Raw genomic sequence first — 21,962 nt, forward strand, 5'->3', positions numbered from 1 at the left:
ACAAACCAAAACAACAAACCAAAAAACAAATAAGAGAACCACAAAACTGGAAAACAGAAAAGTTAATGTATATGTGCCAGAATTGAATCATACAGCCTAACCCATCAAATAAATTGTTAATTATTTCACTGTAAATTATGCAAAAAAAAAAAAAAAAAAAAAAAAAAAACGAAATAAAAAAACAATAATGGATACATCGTTTGTGCATAAAACTATGAAAACAGAAACACATGATCGAAGCAGAGAGAGACAAAAATAAATGTACTCAGAGAAATGTCTTATATTTGATGCCGGCACACAGTAAGACCCACAAATTCAAGCACTGTGTAAGCGTTTGTGTGTGTTCCTGTGTTTGTTTGTTTTTTTTGTTTGTTTGTTTTTTGTGAGCATACTTGCGGTTGCGCTCCTTCACCACCATGCGGGTCATGCTCTGGATGCACTGGGCACGATAATTTTCGTAGTGGGTCTCCCGCGTCACGTCCTTCAGGTCCTGCATGTGGGTTCGTACCAGCATGTTCCTCAGCTTCACAAAGTCGCAGTGCGCCGAGTTCTCCACTGTCGGGCACGACACAGAGAAGAGTTTCAGCTCAATCAGGAGGGTTTTGCAAGTAGCTCAGAGGAGTTGAACCAGAATCACTTTTCCTAGACACTGTGACTAGAAACAAAAATGTAAAATAGACCCCTTAATGAACCTGCGGTGTGTTTGTGAGCACTGTCACTAGCAACATTTCTAAATGTCGTCCGGTGTCCAAACAGGGTCAATTTGTGTTTTCAAGAGCAAACTGCAGCAGCAGGTGTTACAGATGCTTTAGGAGTCTGAATCGTACCTTCCACGATGCCCCAGGGGTACAGACGGCCTCGCACCCTCTTCCCTTTGGCCTCCACCACCGTGTTGCTGCCAATTACTGCAAAAGGAATACTCTCCTTGTGGGGAGAAGAGAAAGGGCGGTAATGCTTTAAACAGATGTGGGTGGGGAGGGTGTAAACATGTTGTTAAGGATGAAGCAGCGCAGCAGTGAGTGGTGCTGTGCAGATCTGGTTCTCGCTACCTCAGCAATCTTTCCTTTTCTGCTCCGTTCTTCTTACTCTCATTCTGTGATCTAATCCATTATTCACACATACACTTGGTCCCCACTCCTTAGCCACCCACTGTGATTAACTGCTAAGAGAGTTTGCTACCCTCTCACCTCTATATTTCTGTTTTTCATTTATTTTATTTTTGCCCCCATTTTTTAATATTTGTTATCACCATATCTGCCATCGCTTCTCAAGAGCAGAGACAACAGAAACACAGCATAATGCCACAGTGACAATATCCTCACTGAGACCATACACTGAGGCAGCCATCGAGGTGTCAAGGTCATGTTGTGTGGTCTGTTTGTTCATTATTAGGCAGTATTTATATGCTCATCTTAAAGGATGTAATCAAACAAAATGTGAATCTTCAACAGAAACGAATGGTAGTTTAGCCGCCCTGAAAAATAAAATGAAAAAATAAACACTGCTAATGTTGTGTTTTCTACAAGAAATGCTTCATCTCTCTGTTTTGGTGCTATACCAATTTGAAATGTGAGCATGATTTTTACGTCAACATGTAGTAAAACTGAATGCTGAATAGCTCGTTTGAATAGCATGTCAGTAATTGCAACTGTTAATCTGATCTAATCAAATCTGACAAATATTCTTGTGGTTTTCGACATTAAAGGGGACTGATAATGAATCTTTGGCTCTCTCTACAAAAGTATAGAGCTCTGTATGCCAAACTCCAAACCACATGTGCACTCATGTTTGGGAGCTCCGGCTCTCACTTTCAGCTCCTGGTCCTGCTGCTTGAAGTCTTCGTCCTCGTCAGAGTCACAGTCAGGGAACTGGTAGATCTTGATACCGTACTGCTCGATCTCTTCTCGAATCTGAATGGACGGGAATGGAGAAGAGTGGGTACGCTGACAGAATGAGGAACACATTTGGAGCATAACACTGTGAATAATTCCTTCAGTGATGACAGCAACAGAAACAAAGCCTATCATTGTTCACCAAGAAACTGATAGATGAGCTCTGGCTATGTCCTGACTGCAGGGTGATGCTTATTAATCATTCATTCACGCAATGAAATGCGTGTGGAGATTGAAAATATGCAGATTAGAATCAGTCTTGCCTTGATTTTCTTTTTCTTGACCTCAGTGGGGGTGAGTGTGTCGGCCTTGGCCAGGATGGGGACGATGTTGACCTTCTCGTGCAGAGCCTTCATGAACTCCACATCGAGAGGCCGCAGACTGGAAGAGATACAATACGTTCGTGATGCACTGAGCCACAACACACTTTCATTCCCAGTCTACAACAATACATACTCTGAGCTCAATCAATACCCAAAGTCTTGCAGGCTTTCATCATGATTGAAATACACTGTTTGTCATTGGATGTGTTTCATTGTTATTACAAGCAGTGGCTATAAATTCCTCTGCTGAGTTAGTTACTCTGTTTGTTTGCCTGTCAGTGGGACATCTCAAAAACTCATAAAGGCTTTTCCATAAAATCTGGTGCACAGGTAGGCCGTGTGCCAAGAGCAACTGAATTGATTTTGGAGCCGATCCAGACCTTGCATTTCCAGCCCTTACAAGATTATCATTTTTTAATCCATTACTACAAAACTGAAAAACAAAGACTTGATTCCAGATCTTAGGAGCATATCTGCAGGTTCAATTTCACTTCAAATTTAAGTGATAGCTATGGGAATGTCCCATCAAGGGCAATGTCTAAGGCTTGTCAACAGAGGGAGCAGTGTCCCAATTAATGTGACTGTATAGATGCACTGCAGCACTAAGTTTTGTGGTGTATTTCTTCTTCAATGAGCACTGTGATGTGAAACGGAGCACGTGCCCACTACACGCACAAATGCACTGAAAATTACCACATCAGCACTCAGTACAAACGACGGTGGGACGCTTCAGCATTGCACCAGATGTAAATTCACCTGAGGGCAGGGGAGAACAGCTTTAACTCTAGGGAAGTGCCTGCTGCATTAACAATTTATGGGGCTGAATGCGCTGCTAGTAAACACTGGTACACTAGGCACTTTTACTGTAAATCTCAATTACTCTGGTGGCTCTGTAAAGAACAATGTCTGAATTTTTTTTTTATAAGAGAGATTGAATGAGAAACTAATTTATGAGAAGTGCATTGAGATAATGTAATGATAATGTATCTTTTTGTGAAGATAATAGGCCTGTGCTCAATACAAGGAATCAAATACAAGGAACAAGCTTCTTCTTTTTCTATCAAATACTGTGGTTAAAAAAAAAAATTCCTTTTTCCCCCAACATCAGAAACAGTGAAAGAGAAAGAAGGTGAAGAAGAGGAGGCCCGTAGCTTTGTGATACCCGTGTCCGAAGGGTGAGATGAAGTAGAGGCAACAGTGCACACGGTTGTCCTGGATGTTCTTGCGGTTGAGGCCGCTCTCGTCCCTGAAATACTGCTCGAACTGCTGGTCGATGTAGTCGGCCACTGACTTCCAGCTGGAGAGGAGACAGGCAGCTCGATCACTGAGGCAACGCAGACTGTGCAAGAGCTGAACTGTCACGCATTCGGCTACAGAATCTAAAGTTATCCATTTATTCTGTGTAAACATTTGCGATTTCATTTTTGATTGAGGTCATTTTATTCAGCAGGGATTTTCAGCACGCACCATTCAGTGTTGTTAACAGCATCTCCGAAGCCAGGTGTATCCACGATGGTGAGCTTCAGCTTGACGCCTTTCTCCTCTATATCCACTGTGTGCTTGGTGATTTCTACCGTTTGAGTAATTCGCTCTGGGTGGAGGGACACAAACCATCGTTTTTACATAATAATCACTTCAGTGTTCACTATTTGAGAGAGATATTATAGGAGCATATTATATAAGCCAAGTCATCAGATGATCTTGCTCTAAGTCAGTGAACAAAAATAAATTCAGAGCTGTGACTTCCTCACCCTCGGCATTGAGCAGCTTCCTGTCCTTGTAAAGATCTGTGAGGAAGAGGCTGTTGACCAGGGTGGACTTGCCGAGGCCAGACTCCCCTTGAAACAAAGAATAACAAGGACTCAGCTGTTAGCAGCCTCTTCAAAATCACAAGTGGCCTGACATGACTGCAATTCCATATGAATGTGAGACTAAATGTCCACTAATAAAAGCAAACTAGAACTCACCGGCCACCATGAGGGTGAAGTCGAAGCCCTTCTTGACTGATTTACGGTGCACTTGGTTTGGCAGTGTGGCAAAACCCACATATTCCTTGTCCTGGTCCTAAAATGACATTAATAAAAGCCAGAAGGTCAGTCAGTACACCAGGGAAGGGTAATGAGTTCGCAATGTACATTTGGCAGTGTAAAAATAACAAACCACTCAAAACATTTGGCATTCCCATTCACATTGATATAGCACAATATATGTATCGTTAGGCAATTTCAACTTTCCCACAAGTATTTTTTCTGATTTTGACCTTAACTACAAGTCAAATCCAGCGTAAACAATGGCACACAAAGCAATGCCGCCTTATATCAACAGAGCACCGATCACAACCCATTCCACCCGATATGAATGAACGCAAATTATTCTTTTTATCAGGGTCAGAATCAAGAAACAGAACCAGCATCAAGTAGTGTGATCTTCACGCACACTGTTGTAGCCAGTGAACTGAAAACAATCTGTTGTTGTACATGCACATTTCAACATTTTCTACAGCGTCACCATGAAAGCAGCCTAAACCGAAGACTCGAGATGCTGTGCTGCCTCTCTGGATCTTGTGGCTGCCCCCCTGGAGTTACCTCAGAAGCATCGTAGGGGTCAAATCGAGCCCAAGGGCTCCTTGGCCTGGTGGGGCTGATGGGGGGCGGCAAGTCAAACTCCACACCAACGCTCAGTGGAAACCTGGGATCTGAATCCGACTGCGCCCGACCCGCCACAGGGGGCCGCAAATAAGACGGGGTGTGGGGACGGTCGTCGCCCTCAGCCTCCCTGTCATGAGTGTGATGATGGTGCTTGTGGTCATGGTCATGGTGGTGGTGTCGGTGCCCTCCATTGTGGTGAGGGTCTTGCATAATGTTCTCCAACTCTGAGTCATCTGAGTGACTTGAATGCTAAGGAGAAGTCAAGGTTGAAAGGGGTGGACGAGGCGGTGCAGAGGAGCAGACAGAGTGGAGGAAAACAGAGCGGTCGGGAGGAAAAGTCAGGTAGAGGAAAGGCAAGGAGTGAATGTAAAAGCAAAGTATTAAAGATCAGGAGAGCAGAAAACGCATATCTGAAGAATGGCCTGCGGTATTTTAATGGTAAAGGGAAACAGAACAGGTTGTTTGAAGTATACAAGTTGGCCTATATATGTTCTGCTGAGAAGACTCAGACAGTGGAAGGAAGAGATGTGATGGTCTTTCTGAAGCACAGTTACAAGCTACAGGGTTGAAAACATTGTATTGTCAGACTGTGAATATTTAATGCCAGTGTGCAATATTTTGAAGTGTGACACCTAAGAGCCAAAGAGGTGGAAATCCTTGAAAGACCATCAAAATGAAATCAATTTGTGTTCACTGCCAATATCAGCGAAGATGTTCTTTACCATTTCTGATGTAAAACTCTGCCCATGATCAAAGGGTCAGTGGGCACTCTCATTAACAACCTTCCTGAACTTATTAGAAATTTATTAGATTAGAAATTCTTTCTAAAGCACTGATAAGACGGATTCCTCTCACTCAAGTTCTTTAGTGGAAACAAAATTCATTCAAGCACGAAGACAGAGGCAAAGGGCTGAGGAACCTCTCTCACAGGTGAAGAAGCATCACCTGAACTCAGCATGGCGTGTACATTTCAAGTGACAACTACTCTTCATAATTATTAATGAAGGATAACGTTGGAGGTGAATGATCATCCATATAACTATCTCAGCAAACAGAGTTCAATCAATTAAAGTGGACCTCTGTAACGACTGCTGTAAAACTGACATGACTGAATTTAGGAATGAGCCTGCAGTGTTTTATCACTTTCAGGTTTCACTGTTAGAAATGGATGACCATTAGATTAATTTTGTGGAGGCACTGCATGTTATTAGACCTTTTCTATGTTTTTTTTTTTTTTTTTTTTGTCAAGTTACCTTTATCTGATTTGTTGTGCAAACGTCTCCACAACAGTGACAACTAGGGTGCTTCACTAACGCATTTCTGTCATTACATCACATACTTCATTGCAACTACTACGAAACTGCAAGGATTTCAAAAGTCACTGTGTATTAAATCATCACAACACTAACTAAAAAAGATCTCTGGTGTGTAGCAGTGCCTGTAAGAGGATCCGCTGCTGAAGTTCGGGCTGCTGTGTGTATTCTGTACTCCTGTTACCACAGCTCTCCCAGCCCCTGAGAGATTAAAACCTCCCTGGCTAGCCTAGCACAAAGATAAATAATGCAGTGGCACAGAGAGGGCAATGAGGCCATTTAACTCTAATGAGAGTCAGCAACAACAGTGCCCATACTACGAATTGCTATTGATGTTATGTTTATGCACTTTACGTTAGCTGAGGGAACATGGAAGAGCCAAATGACTCAGGGTGGCAATACCGGCCAAGTACTTCATTTGTTTTCAGTAGAATAAATAAATAAATGAAACCCTCAGTGATAGCTGTGGCTTGACAAGTAAAGATAAAGCAGGAACAGGAAGGGGTGTTTTGACCAGCGGTGGAAAAAGCACCAAAATCCTTCACTTGTGTAAAAATACCAATACCATAACGGAAAAACAGTCCATTAAAAGTGAAAGTCCTGCATTCAAAATCTGACTTAAGTTAAAGCACAGAGTGATTAGCAGAAAAATGTGCTTAAATGTGAAAGGTAAAAGTAGTCATAATGAAGAATGGTTCCTCTCACAGTGTTAAATTATTAACGCATTAACCTGTAAGAAGTGTTTTACTGTTGTAGCTCTAACCGCTCCATAAACAGCTGTGAAGCTATGCATCACAGGATATTTTACATTTTGTGTGTAAAACCTTATTCTGCAAAGGAACTCCTGACAACAGCTGCCAGATAAATGCAAGGGGAGTAAAATGTACAATATTTATCTCTGAACTGAGTGTTTCCACAGAATGGAAACACTCAACTACAGTGCGGATACCTTGAAGCTGCACTTAGGTGAAATATTTGAGAAAATGTATTTAGCTATGTTCCATCATCACTGGTTAACAAGAACCTTAGACTGAATTGTTACTGTGGTTCAGCAGATAACTGGAGATGATGCTTCTTACTGGTGAATGACACACTCAGTATTTACATTTAAAACTCGGTTGGGGGGAGATTGCGGGGGCGTTTTTGGGGAGTCACTAATACCTGTTCGGCTTCATGTTCCCTGCTGTGATGAGGGGAGGCAGGGTGGGAGTCCTGCTCATCTGAAGAAGAGTTAGCCTCGTGGTCACTGTCCTCCATTGCAACGGGGGCTATAGTGCACTCTGCAATCTCCAAACCAGGAAAGAGTATGCATGTGGGATGGAGATTTAGCCGGACAAGGGAACACACGCATCAGGGAAGAAAAGGAAGGAGCACGACCCCAAGAGAATCCACCGTGGGATCATTTGGGTTCACAGGAGTGGCGGAAATGGGAGTGGTGTTACAAGAGGAAAGCATTACGTACAGCGTTTATGCAGAACAGACGAGGACAAGGTGGATGAGGAAGAAAAAAACGTGAAATGATTAAATAAAGGCAAAGTAATGAGCGTCATGATGCGACTGGAGAACTGATCGCAGGTGCCAGAGCAGGCAACACGATTGTCCAGTTGAGTAATCACCAGAGTGACTGAACTAAAATTTTGTTGTTTTTTTAAACTATTGTTTCCACAATCTCCAAATGTCAAGTTGGTCTGATCTGGCCGTCTGCCACTGCAGCACCACCTAATGTTATTTATTTTGTGGCAGTGCACTTACTTTAACATCCTCTGATATCGCTCCATTCAGTGCTTCCAAAAATGCACCACTCTAGCCAGTGTCAGCGCCGGCAGATGAGATTATCTGGCCCAGATAGAGTTATGTAATGAAGAGAGTCATTGAATGTTTGATGAAAATTAAAACACCAACGCAGAACACACTGACAGACACCTCTGCTCTGATTTCACTTAAATTTAGACCCATATTAAAAACACATTCATATTTACAAAGCACATTTACAAAGCAGGAAATTAAAGAAAATCCAATTTATACAAAGTATTTGCTTTGTGGAGTCTATTCCTGGTACATTAACACAGGCTCTCAAAAAAGCCAACTCTGAATCCAACATAATCTAAAGAAAAATACATATTTGTATTATTTTTATGATAACAACTTAATATCGCTATTGGATTTATATATATCTTGCAATCTGCATTTGATTTAGTGCTTTATTATAGCCTAATGTCCCTACTGACGTCACTTGGATGTCTGATGCAAAGTGCTGACTTGAATTTTACATTTCACATCCTTCCATGATTGCTAACCTCTGCCTGAGTTAAAAAGGCTTCTCATGTAAACGTAAAAACGTCTTCTGTGTCATCCTTAGAGGGTTTTCCATGCCATCCATTCATGGTTTACAGTTTTAATCACACTGGGATTTGGAGCTTAGGGGCAGAGAAGAAATCGACAGTTTGACAGCTTAGGAGGCCTGTGACCTGCTTTTCTTTGCTATGCCCAAACCACAGGGATCAATGTCCAATCACTTCTTCAACATGGTTCGTCCTGTGACCTACATAGGACAGCTGGTCAATAGGAGCACAGATTTAGACATAATGCTCATTCAGATTTAGTACATTTTGCCAACTGGCTTTGAAAAGCACGAGGGACTGAGAGAACCAGAAGAAACATATATGAGTCAATCTATTATTCAAATTCCAACATCTCTAGCTCATGGAGAAAGGATTTTAAAATCACAAACCCAGTGTTCCTCAACAAAGTTGACTGTAGCAGTCACAAAACCAGAATAAATGCAAGACCATAACATTTGCAAAAACACACCCATCCCCAAAGTCTACATGAAACCTCACCTGCTCTGTTGCAGCGTCTAACCTGTGGCACCCTTTCTAAGAACAAAAAGGCTTTTCTTCTTTCCTCTGCAAAAACTGCTCTTCATGCCCAGTCCAGCCGCCAGCGGGAACAGGGACCGGGAGCCCCTGCCTTTATACACCTCCCTCCCAGAGGACACAGCGTCCTTCAGCCCCATCGAGCCACCCAGCGCCCCAGGGACCTTATCAGCACCATCGACAAGCTGCATGTCACCATTCACAGGCTAAAGCCCGACCCTGAACCTGCAGTGGAGTCAACACACTGGATACAAGCGCTCCGGGAGTGAATCCACTCTTTTGCCGTGTGAACTTAATATTTCACCCTCTGGCAAAGTGCATAGAAATGCATATCTAAGTGTAACAATGCAAATCCTGACAGCAGGTTTATAACAGAGGAAAACATATTAAACTGGAGCGGGAGCACACCCAACATGTTGACCACACCAGAGGACTAGAGTCCCCTGATGCATCGCTGTAATCGCTGTGATATATAATAGGTCTCTCTGAGCCAGCACACTTGTTTTCTTCACATAACACAGAGGCAGAATTAGTATGAACTCTGTATCATAAAACAGTAAGCTTTTTTCCTTATTAATTATGCAAATGTATGCATCACTGCTCCAAATTCTCATCAGATCGTCTTCTCTATAGAGGAAACTTGTAGTGTGTATACTTGAGTATGAAGCTCACATCATGTATTTTTCTTATCTATTTTTTTTAAATTGTGCACTGCACACAGGCAGAAGCAGATGCCACCATGACATCATGTCCCGCACCATGTACCATGGCAGCAGAACATAATAAGATGCAGAGAGTGATGTAAATGCAAAATCAGTGAATAAAAAAACCCAAAACAATTCACTATATCTAATATTTGGGAAGTGCTCTAGGAGTCTTCCTTATTCATTTTTGGTATGTAATTAACTTAATGGTGCACCGCGCTCTGGTGGAACATGTAAATATGCTTTTAACCAAATTCAGTGATGCAGACACTTTCCTTAAGTGCCGTTCCTGAACACTGACCCCGCTTTTTGAGCTGGCTTCCTTAAGCCACTTATATCTGGTTACACTAACTTTAAAACTAATTGATGAGGCAGGCATTGCTGTGTGCAGGTACTAAACTTACTTTCCACGAAGCGCCCCAAAGCAGCTTTTCTAAAGGGAATTGACAAAGTCAAAACTGGAGCACAGCACAGCTTTTTTTTCCCTCTGCCACTGCACCAATCAGGCTATTGCTCCATGGTGTAATTATCCTTGATATCAAAGTCTTAGGTAAGACCACAGCCGCAGCTGAAAAGGATTTAAGACATACTAGAAATTAAGATATTTCATTGTAGATGGGACCTTTCTTTCTTTTCTTTTTTTTTTTATCTGCCTGCCGGGCTGCCGGTGTTGCCAAAAACACACTACTCTTCTCTTGAGCTGTGATATCATGACAGTGAGCTGGAGGGGAGAAGAGAAAGTAGGTGTAATGGATCTCACAAGTCAGCAGATACACCAGATGAGCAGAGCTTAAAACAGCTCAACAACAAAAGCATTTGTAATGGAGAGTAGTTATATCAATGACATCATCCTTTCCAGCCAGGCAGACCATCCAGTTGGAGCTACTTGGTATGCCTGGCACACAGCCCTCTCAAGTAGGCAAAGCTCGGGTTTAGCGTTCATCTTCCCATTCCCTCCTTCTGAGCAGCAAAAGGCGGGCTGGAGAGTTATTGCACTTCAATAATCATAGCAGTCCAACAGAGGAGAGCATCAGATTTTACTGTACTGCAGTTTTTCCACATACATACTTTTCCCCTATGCTCTTTCCCAACTTTCTTAAGCCGTGTGAGTTTCTCCCACCAGACAAGCAGTATAGCACCAGATCCTTCGCCGGGATCCAATTCCCTTAAGTGCTTGTCTGACCGAGCAAAGTCTGATATTCTAACCCTTCATAGCTTCAAAAAAATATAATAGAAATAGAATAACACTTTAAAAATGTGCATGATAGAGCGATTTGACCTGAGAATGTGCTATATAACACTGGGACGTGTCTCTCTGAGTTTATTGCCTACATTTTGGTGTTAACAATATTGTATGCATTGTATGTGACCAGCTAAATGTGCCTACTTGCAAGGCTCAGTAGTGCAAATTTGCTTTACCTGTTAAAACTGAAGGGAGGAGACACACTCACAGAGCCCAGTGGACAAGTGATGGATCATTGTGTGTGAAGCCAATATGTCAATATGCTTATGAAACATACTATTGACATATTGCTAGAAACATCAATATACTTCTAATGAGCCATACCAAAGCAACAAAGCCACACCACAATTGTCATCAATACTGTAACAAAACGGCACAAATATTTCAAGACCCTGGCCTATTTGACAGGGAAACATTATAGTCCAACTTCATGTAAGACTGACAAAAATTGCCCTTTATTCTTTAATCCTAATTACGAAAACAATCTTCTATAACTAGAGTAATAATCTAGTGGGCTCTGACATCAATTTCACACATTTTCATTAGGCTACCACTTCACAGCCAGCCTCCCGGTGGACTAAGTCTCAGCTGAGACCTGCACCAATTATAATTTCCATAAGTGGCCAAACTGACATTTTGGCTCATCTGGAGGATTAGCTCATTACGATTATTAGGTAGCCTTTAACATTACTGATGTCATAGTCGTCAAAGTCTGTCAGCGATGTCCTGATGAAACAGGAAAAACAGAGCAGATTTCTTGTACTTCAGACCAGATGAAACCAGATTGTGACTGGTTCAAGTCCAAGGTGGCATACGCAGCTGAGGCCCTTAAGCGAGACACGCGACTGGTAATGCCTCAGACAGGCTGGCTGCTCGGGCAGAGCAGAAGCTGAATAACAGTATGTGACAAAATAAGCCCTTTAACAGCACAGAGCAAGTCCACTTGGTATTAAAGAATTCTTCACATTAGTCACACTACAAAAGGACTCATTTCTACAGATTCACTTTACTTTGCAATTTCATGTCCACAGACTGTCATGGAATAAAGGAAACAAAAAAGAAAATCAAGATGCGGTACATTGTGGCACTTTGTGTGTGCACACTCTCTCCTTTGGCATTTTCTGCACCATCAATAGGAACATACATGGCAATTAAGCTGTATGCTGATGCCTCACAACAGATAGGACTTCCACGCTGAACCCTGGCCGGAGCCCAATCTCAGATCTCTGACCTATAACAGTAGTTGTTGTGGAATGTCCTGTTTGTCATGTGTAATGACTGTGCTGGAGGTAAAGCAACAATTAGACCACAGAGCGGCTTATTACATAAACAGTGTAGGCCATACATTAAAAGGAATCCAATATTTTCTTAAATGAACGCTAATAAGCAGTTTCTGGGGCAAGAGGCTGGTTACTCTATTACAGAAAACAAATACCAGCTTCCACAGTGTTTCAATCAAAGCTTATCAAGGAGACCATTGTGGCAAGCATTGCCTTGGTCAAGTAGAAAAGGAAGCTCTTTAGGATGTCAGAGAGAGGAGGGGCGTATTTTATGATGGGACTGAAAAGTTTCTGGTTAGCCCAGGCAGTCCCTGAGAAACAATTGTAGGACATGAAACCAAATTCAACATAAACAAATTGTGTGGTTGACAATATGCAGCTTTGTTAATGTTGGATCCTGGTAGTGGGTTTGGCTGCCACGCTGCTGATGGATGATGATTTGTAGCAGCTCTCAGGGGAAAGCCCACTTCAAATGCTCTCTATATGACATGGGAAATGCAATCAGAAGCTGCTGAAAGTCATGAAGAAACCATGCAGCTTGTTGTTATTGACCTGGTATGGTGAAAGGAGGTTTCAACTTGGGAGGAAAATTCAGTCGACGGAGCCATTTATACTCTACAGCTACAATAATTTCTCCGATATTATTCATTGAATTCTAAATCATTTTCCTTTGGCAAGCTCTGCATTTTCCCGCCCCTTTTGGCAGAAGTGCTTACTTCACTCTGTCAGTGAAGTGAACAGTGTGAGGGATTTTGCAAAGGCAGACTGGGTGGGGGTGGTGGAGGGTTCATAATTGACTATCCGCATACGCTGTGGTCTTGAACCCCACGTGAATCGACTTTTTCTTTTTTTCAGAAATCCTGTGAGTATAAAAACGTAAATTCAATGCATTCACACCCCAAATTTGTATTCCTCCTTATAATGTGAATGTTGAGGAATGCACAGGCCGAATACCAGTGAGATTTCCCCTTGTGGTGAGGCCAGTAGCAGGTGGTGAAGTGAGCATGTGCGCTCTGTGTGAATGCTGTGGTTGTTTGGATGGTGATAGCAGGGCTCTGTGTGAGGTTGGCTCACTTCACAGTCAGACTGAGAGTCAGAGAGAGAGAGAGAGAGAGAGAGAGAGAGAGAGAGAGGCATGCATGCAACTATAGAGCTCATTCAAATGTGCCATCACTGGACTGAAATCAAGTTTACTCTGCTCCTTGTACTGTAAACAAAACTCCAATGCATTAGTTCCATCTCTACATCCGGTAAGAAAACAGAAAAGGCTATTAAGACACACATTTCCTTCTGCTCTACAACAGAAGCATCTAGCTTTGCTATTGTATCACTCCAAGGAGGCTGAAATCCTGTGGATTTGCGTGCCAGCATCCTCTGACAATAATATCCTGACATCAGTGCGTGCATACCTACCCAAAAAGCATTCCCGTCAGTGTCACGGACTGAGCAACAACAGCTGGCAACCTTCAGAGGTTAAGACACTCGCCGCACTCTCAGTGCATTAAGCTGTCTCACCTGATCAATACATGAGTCTTAACCTCTTAAAGAAAAAGACAGCAGAAAGAAATCAAGCAACGTTTTTAAGGTCATGGGAAAAAGGCTTAGCAGAAAATGTCATTCCTGCTGTAAAATCATATTTGAGTACGGAGCCCAGTCACATGAGTCCAGATGAATGACCCAACTTGTCTGCGATCCAAGTCTTGCATAATGAAGAGTATGTAAACAACCCAGGTGTAGATATCCATATGGCCATGCAACTAGCTTCATTTCTCTTCCTGTCTGTGCTGAGTGGAAAGGAAGGAAAAAAACACACACAGAGACTGCACAACAAGCTATTATCTTACCACACACAAACACACATAACAGCAGGGCCAGGAACAATGAAAACAGCAAACACATACCTCTGAATCACTGTTTGCTTCAGAATTTGCTGCCATATTATCCCTTTAGAGCCAGTGGTATCCCCTCAATCTCCCCAGCCAGCCAAAAGAAGACACACACAGATTAGCAGCGAAAAGGCCCTGAAAACCTCCTCAGACTAAGTATCACTTCTTCAGTCTCAGGGCACCCCCTCATTAAATATGCACACCTATTTTCCCTGCCTGTCCAATGAGAAGGCATCAAATTTGCCCAGCCACATTCCCTCCACTTCTTTTTTGAATAGATACACCTTCTGGCTCCGTTTCAGCCACTCTACATGTGGAGCATGTCAACAGCTCCGCCCCCTTTCTTTGCTTTGGTCCAATTAGAGGAGGGCATGCAGATGAGAGGCAGCTGGAGCGGCGGCAGCTCGTGTCTGCAGAGCCGTCCTGACTTCAGAGGAGACGCTGCTCTGCTGGGAGCGTGACAACATCTGCCCTGTCGCCTCCAAAAAAGCCTCTGCTGCCCTCATTCCTGAAAGCCACGAGTTTGAGATCTATTGCCTAAACATCCAAAAACACACACACACACACATACATGCACAATCAAACACACACATGCATGAATGAACACATACAGTGCTGCCTCTGTTTAAACTATCCTGGTGTAATTGGAGCTGTCTATGACTGGAATAATAAGGTTGTAAATTAGATTGGATTAGATGGCTTGACATGTCAAATTTCAAAAATTCAGGCTTTGCTCTTTGGTTGCTGACCATCAGAGGATGGGAAACAACTAAACAGCAATATGGATACAACTCCTCACAAAGGCCGTCTCATCCAGGCCAGGACGCTCAGCTGGCGGTATCAGGGACAGAGTGGCACTGCAGAGAGCAAGAAGAAGCCTGTGTGTGCGTGTGTGTGTATGTGTGTGTGTGTGTGTATGTGTGTGTGGAGAAAGAGGGTGAGAGAGTTTTTTGTAGGGTGTATGTGGCTTGCATGCTACAAAAAATCTTTTCATCTGATACATACACAATCTCTCTCACACACTCTCTCTCTCTCTGTCTGTCTCTCTCTCTCTCTCTCTCTCGCACACACACACACACACACACACACACACAAAGGCCACAGTACAAAGCTTTTCCCATAATCTGTCCAGAGCACTGTGCTTTGCTAGTCTTGTAATAATCACTCATTCTTAAGGAATTAGGATTTTGTGATTATGCTATTCCTTTGGGTCTTGCACAGAATGTCTGTTTTAAGTAAAGTGAGCAGACTCAGTGACTTAGCCTTTGCAATGTCAGCCTCTGTGGTTCTTGTGTAAAAAGCCAAGCAGGAGTGAAATAAAGCACTACATGACTGTGTTCCTGCATCCAGTGGACTGTGATAATCCCATTGCCTTACCGTAGCCCTTTACTGTCTACTCTACAAAGCCAGAGATCTAGTTTGAAAGGCCCAACTCGTGTCTGGGCTGGGATCTAATCTTGGCATTTCACTTCAACATGAGAGAGAGGAGGAGAGGAAACGCAGAGGCAGAATTCAGCTGAGAATTCATTTTCTGCCTATGGGAGGAAGAACTGAACGTGACCTGATCCCAATCTTAATAGCCCTCGCTGCCGAGTGTGCCAATTTATACAACAGTAATAACTACCATAAGCAGCAGGCAGAGCGCGAAAAAAATACAAATAGTCTCAGGTCAACAGACGTGGTAGACACACAGTAGGCAAATCCCACTGAAATTCCTATAAAGCTGACAAATGTACAGCACTGACCTGAATGGGGAGGGACGGCAAAAAAAAAACAAAAAAAAAAACCTCACAGACAGAAGACAGTTTCTACTACTTCCTGTTCGGAAAGATTGTGTCTGGGGAGATGACTTTATGTCCACTTTAATCCTCTCTGGTTGGCCCTCATCATAAGTGTGATTATTATGGATTGCCTGGAAGAGCTGACGGTGCCCAGGGGATGGCTTTAGATATACAGCACAATCACTGCATACTGCTCCATACACACACAGTGGCACATGCACACGCACACACACACATTAATGTAGATAAAAACCACACTCTTGAACTAGTGCAAATCTTTTACTTGACCATAGTCTATAGTGCAAACCTACACAGTGTAACATTTTTACCTATCACTATATGAGAATAAAAACTGACTAAGGTCAGCTAGATTTGCTTGTTAAACAGTTTCTTCTCTACTTTATTAATCTGATCTTGTTCTGCAAAAAAATAACTACCACAGCAGTGTGGGGGTACCTCATCTTTCTCATTCCTTCTTCATTTTTTTTTTTAACACACATACTTGCAATTAACGTAGGCCTGCGAACACACTAAATGAAGGCTCAGACAGACTAGACATGACAATAAGTGCTGTCTTTGGGGCTCAGAGGATCATATTCCAAGCCGTAATTAAAATGTCTTTGCCCCTGTTTACATTGTAAGGTCATGTGGCGCGGGGCCAACGGGGCAGGAATGAGTTCCTTGATAAAAGCCATTGCACGCGGAACAGGAGCCAGGGCAAGCACTGGTATTCCAAAATTTTTTTCCAAGACCCCGAAAAGGCTTCACCCTGTGACCGGATGGGAGTCTGCTCTACTAATTGCATCTCAAATGCTCAGCGAAGACAGTACACAAGGTCACATCTCTACATGTCTCTGTGGCATATGCGTATGCAGCAGCACTCTCTCAGCACAGCATTTAATTTGCTCATTGCAGTGGACGCACCACTGCAAACACACCCCCAAGGGAGCGGGCACTAAATAGAGGGTAGTGCCATCTACTGTTGGAGACTGGAAACAGCTTGACTTATATGAGCATTGAAGCCTGTGTGTGTGTGTGTGTGTGTAGTGCTTTTGTGCATGTGAATTCATATTCAGTCACCAAACAAGGCTGGGAATCTGAATGCTGCAGGCATCCATCGCCTTAAAACGAAATGCAGTGTCAGTGGGCTGTGATCACCACAGTGAGCCAGCTGTGACCTCTAATGGCAGCTTTATTACATAACACTGGGCAAATTATTGTAATTCACACAGCGGTTTGGTAGTGGTCTCGTGCTGCAAGCTCATGCATAGCCTACATAGCAGCTCTGAACACAAGGACGACATTCACCCCAGGCACGGAGAGTCATACGACTGTCTACAGCAGGCAGGACAGTGCAAAGGAAAGCTCACAAGGAAAAAAAACTGAATGAGATATGAAAATTTCATATAAGAGAAAGACAGAGAATATGCAAAAAAATCCATTACAAGCATATTTCCTCCTGAGCGGTCTGAGAAACATGTACATGGTACAGTAGCATGCAGTGTACACCGACTCTCGCTTCAGCAGATATCCACCACCTCTGCAGGAACATAAATATTGTTCCACAACAAGAAGGAACCGGGAGACGCTGGATCTGCTGAACCTACACTTCCGACACTTCCTCCTCCATTCAATTAAGGTTCTTTATCTGACACAGAAAGATTCCTGTTGGAAAGGAGCTAAAGCATTCCCTCACTTTGTTTTTTCCCCCTCACAAGGTGGCACAGTGCAACAATGGCTCATGTGGTTCTGCCGCAGAGGTATTTCCTTGGGTGGACTGAAGAAAGGGAGAGGCAATTCCAGATTAGGAGCGAGGAATTCCATTGTTCAAGTCATTTTCATCACACTGAACATTTTACAGTAACCAAGAGAATTGAAGAAATGAAAGCCACTGAATAGTTCTTAGTAGTATAGTACAGAGTACAGTATATAGCCATTACATTGTTCTATAACTTGTTGGCAATATTTACAGCTGGTTTCAACTTGATGAGAGCCTGGTCAGCCCCAAAATCCATTGCCAGTGGCCTCATAATAATCTCATTCAAATTTAGGAGCTTTACTTAAAATGATTTTAAAAAATGAAGCATGTACCCCATAAGTCACTGTCACAGTCAATCAAATTAGATGAACCAATGTAACAGGTGAAGTAGGAGATGCACACTTGTGCCTGTTTCATTTGGCAAGATTTCTTGGTTCTTCTGACATTGCCACCTACTGTGTGATTCACTTGCCACGCTTGTGTTCTTCAAACTGTTGGTGAGGTCACCAACGAGGGGGATTAACACGTTTTACTAGTGAGCCGGAATGTCATGTGGTCAGAGACCGATGCCAAAAATGTTCCAGAGGTATTTTGGAAAGTCATTTACAGCATAGAGATTTCAAATAGCTCTGTTCTAAGTGGTTCCACTTATTCAGTCGGAAATGTATTTCCTGAACCTGGAAGTTGACCACAAGCTCCATGACTCTGGGCCACAGCAATGACAGCAATGGTGCAATGTTCAAATACCAGATAGCAATTTATGACGTTATTTTTGGCTGGACCAAAAAAAGCCTGGGTAGCTTGTTTATTAGCTTATTAGCTTGTATATCACACAGAATGACAAGCCCCACTGATCTACACGCCCAGATTTGCAGCGACTGTCACTTCTGCTAACATCCTTCTTGAAGTTTGACGCTGTGGCCGAGAGTGTGTGAGAATCCGCCTCTGCGGGTGAGATGTGTAGCAGGACACAGATCTGATAGTGTGATTAGCTGGAGGCTAGCTAGACCTGTAAGTATTATAGTTGTTGTCATTGAAACTTCAGAGCCTGTAGATGAAACGTTGATAATTAATGACAATTATGAAGAAAACATGGACGTTTTTTCCAACCTCGCAGAAAAGATGTAGCCTGCTGGATGCTTATCAGGCAATTATCAGCAACAGAATTAGGATGATATCATGCCAATAATTTTTTGTCCATTGTTTTTTTTTTCTTACGTTTTCTTTTCCTGCTTGTTTTCTTCATGCTGTTTTCCTTATTTCTTGTATATTTGCATGCATTTTGTGCTCTATGGACAAAGAGTAGCTGTGACCATTTGTAACAGCTAAGAGGGATTAAACTAAACTAAACTAAAATGACACTGAATGGTGTGTTAACACAGGAAAACACATGATGATACCACATGATATATCAAAGGGCTAAAAATGGCTCCCTCTAGGCTGGTGCAGGGCAGGGTGAACTAATTTGGATGCTGTTATCCATAGCTTGTCCTGCATGTACAAAACAGTGTCAGTGAGCAGCACACACTCTCTGAACTACACCTGCTGTGCTGGTGGCCCAGCGGAGAGTGTGATTTCCAGCTAGGCCAAAAGCTGTCTGCAGCTCATTTTAGCCACTTTTTTTTTTTTTTTTTTTGAAGATTCCTCTTGTGGGAGTTACGACAGGACTGAACACAGAGTTGCAGGCAAAATAGCAGAAAATATTAGGTATTAGAGCCCTGTGAACTGTATTTATAGTAAGTGTTATAAAAGAATTATTATTCTGGGGGTGTCTCTCATGCTCCATTTGTAATCTGCAGCTACAATTAAGATAAACATATAGGGGTCTTAACTGCACCATTAGTAAGAGCATGGATAGTGTAATGTAACCTGCCTAAATTAAGGAAGAATGGTTTAAAATTTAAAGCAGATTGAGCTCTTATCAGATATAGAATCACCTTTCAGAGAAATCAAGCACAAAGTCTCTCACGCAGGAATGTGTACAAAAGCTGCTGAAAATACACTTCACCTCTGTTTCAGAACCCACAACAAAGGCTCTGCTTTTTCCACTTAGCTCAGTAATTGCACTTTATCCCACAGCCTTTGGCACAGACCTGGACATTTAAACTACTAGGCCTATTCTCAGCCATTATCCAAAATGAGAAACTGGGATTATTATGTCTATTGGTTTTCAATGACCCCAAAATCACTGAATAAACGAGTGCTGAATGACGAACAAACCACAGAACAAACTGCCTGCCTTTGATCCAGTCTAGAAAGGTGATGTTAATGTTTATTTAGGTTGGTTTGTTGCACCCAAACAGAATAGGGAAAAACCAACACCTGAGAGATGAAAAGCTGTGACAGACAAAACAAGCCCACCATCTGTTGGGTGGTGAACTCTGTTTGCCCCAGCGAAAGGGAAGTCAGCGGGCTGTGTGGCCTAGCTTCTGCACCACTGCATTCCTGCCTGTCTATCTCCCACACTACGTGAACACAAAACCACCCTGTGTGATTTCTGGCTCCTGCACGGCCTTATCAAAATGTTACCGAGCAGGGTCAAGACTAAACGAAGAGCCATAGATTTGCTGAAACAGTGTTGGCATTGTGTGTTCAGCAGATGCAATAAGAGAATTGATGTCAGCGTCTGGACGAGACTTCCTGGCTTGCCAAAGGTGCCAATTGACTGGAAACGTACACAAGCTAAGCTATTCCTAGATTCATTACTTTTGCAACAGCAGATTTAGCAACCCCAGTTGGCGGATCCTCCTGAGGCAGGCAGTGTTGGAGGCTGACTGTTCATTACATCACAGGCACTAAGCATCCTTAAAAAAAAATGACTAAAATAGAAATGCATCACTCTCTTCCCAAATGAAATTTAGATGATCACTGAATGGGTTAGCAGCTCAATAAATACTATGGATCCTGTTGTGTAAAATTTTAGCATGGGCTCCCAAAATTTCATGAAATGACCACAGTATATGCTCTGTGCACGGAAAATAAGAGAAATGCATCTTCTCACTGCAAAAGGATTACACTGCACAGGCAAGACAACAAGAACATGCAGTAGTTTAACCTTGTTGTGCTGACAGGTGCTGTGTTTAACCTTGACCTCCACCCCAATAAAAAAAAAATTCAATTCCCAACTCAATCCTAGAAAATTTTCAACTATGACTTAAATTTTTACTTGGAGGGCAGTTTTTTTCTTTTTCCACCCAATCTTGAACAAATTGTTTTAGCTGCTGAACTTAAGCAAGTGTTTTAGGAACCAAAACCTGACCATAATCCTAATTATAACTTTATTTAGTCGTTCTAGTTGCCTGAACTAATCCCCAGCAGCACCACTCGTTGCCTCAGTCACAGAGCCCTCTCCCGACAGGCAGAAGGTAAAGTGCAACCCAAAACCTGCAGTTATATGTGCACTTTAAAAACGCTTTCCGGCATCTGCATTCAATTTGCACACGTCACCTTGAACAGCTAAAATCACTCGACTGAAGACACGGTTCAAACGGAGCAACTCAAAAAACAGCTAATTTTTCAGGTTTCAGTGTTTAATACGTATTTCTCTATTGTTGAGAGATTAAACATGTACAGTTGTACTTCGCGGTTTCCAGAAACAAACCTCTCCTAACCCACTGGCCTCCACTGAGTCCTTCTTTTAAGCTTTTATATCATTATGTCATGTCTAAATGCACATCAAACACCAACAATAACATCTGCAGTGTAGTGATCTGTTGATCTGTTATTAAATGAATCCATGTATGGTGGCTTATTAGAGGAGTCGTGTTACTTTGAACAATGTAAACATAATCAAACTACTGCCTTAAAATTATTACTCCCTGTAATCGAGTATTGGTGAGCATGTCAACATGCTCAACCAGAGAGTTTAATTAAAAATGCAAGGCTTTCTTTAGTTGTCCATATGAATGGTCTGCATATTGTCTGATTACTTAAGAGCTTTAATGAAACATGTTGTAAGATATATAAGATATGTAGGTTATATACAAGATATTATTATTGAAAATTAATTATCTCTCTCATTGTCTGTTGCATGTCTCTAGCTAGATTTTGTTGAACATTCAAATTGAGGTGTGCCAAACCAGCAGGTCAGACTTCTCAATAATGTTCAGGAAATGCCTTTCAGAAAGCCAAGAGTGTTTCAAAAGAGGATCATAACGTTCTGGATTATCTGCATGCCAACTGCACAATGTCGCTTGGGGACTCTAGGCAACACCGTGTACCTTAACAACACATAAAATAAAACACACTAAGCACACT

At 42.4% G+C, this 21,962-nt stretch overlaps 1 protein-coding gene across 5 annotated transcripts in view; it reads right to left on the minus strand.

Annotated features, from left to right (window-relative positions):
• The window catches only part of septin4b (septin 4b), a 53,414-nt gene that overhangs the window by 4,856 nt on the left and 26,596 nt on the right, over window positions 1–21,962 (minus strand). For 2 of the 5 annotated variants that reach the window (XM_030066921.1, XM_030066918.1), the window contains exons 1-11: window positions 9,017–9,116; window positions 7,338–7,463; window positions 4,801–5,112; window positions 4,183–4,279; window positions 3,967–4,053; window positions 3,683–3,806; window positions 3,378–3,512; window positions 2,156–2,273; window positions 1,809–1,910; window positions 828–924; window positions 393–555 (exon numbers count right to left, since the gene is read on the minus strand). In XM_030066921.1, coding sequence (XP_029922781.1) covers window positions 393–555; window positions 828–924; window positions 1,809–1,910; window positions 2,156–2,273; window positions 3,378–3,512; window positions 3,683–3,806; window positions 3,967–4,053; window positions 4,183–4,279; window positions 4,801–5,112; window positions 7,338–7,433 — 1,331 coding nt within the window. In that variant the 5' untranslated portion in view covers window positions 7,434–7,463; window positions 9,017–9,116. Of the gene's footprint in view, window positions 1–392; window positions 556–827; window positions 925–1,808; window positions 1,911–2,155; window positions 2,274–3,377; window positions 3,513–3,682; window positions 3,807–3,966; window positions 4,054–4,182; window positions 4,280–4,800; window positions 5,113–7,337; window positions 7,464–9,016; window positions 9,117–14,180; window positions 14,333–21,962 lie in introns of those variants that run through there. The other 3 variants (XM_030066919.1, XM_030066923.1, XM_030066922.1) reach the window with 3 other exon arrangements.

This window comes from Myripristis murdjan, chromosome 13 (genome assembly GCF_902150065.1).
Source record: "Myripristis murdjan chromosome 13, fMyrMur1.1, whole genome shotgun sequence".
NCBI lineage: Eukaryota > Metazoa > Chordata > Actinopteri > Holocentriformes > Holocentridae > Myripristis > Myripristis murdjan.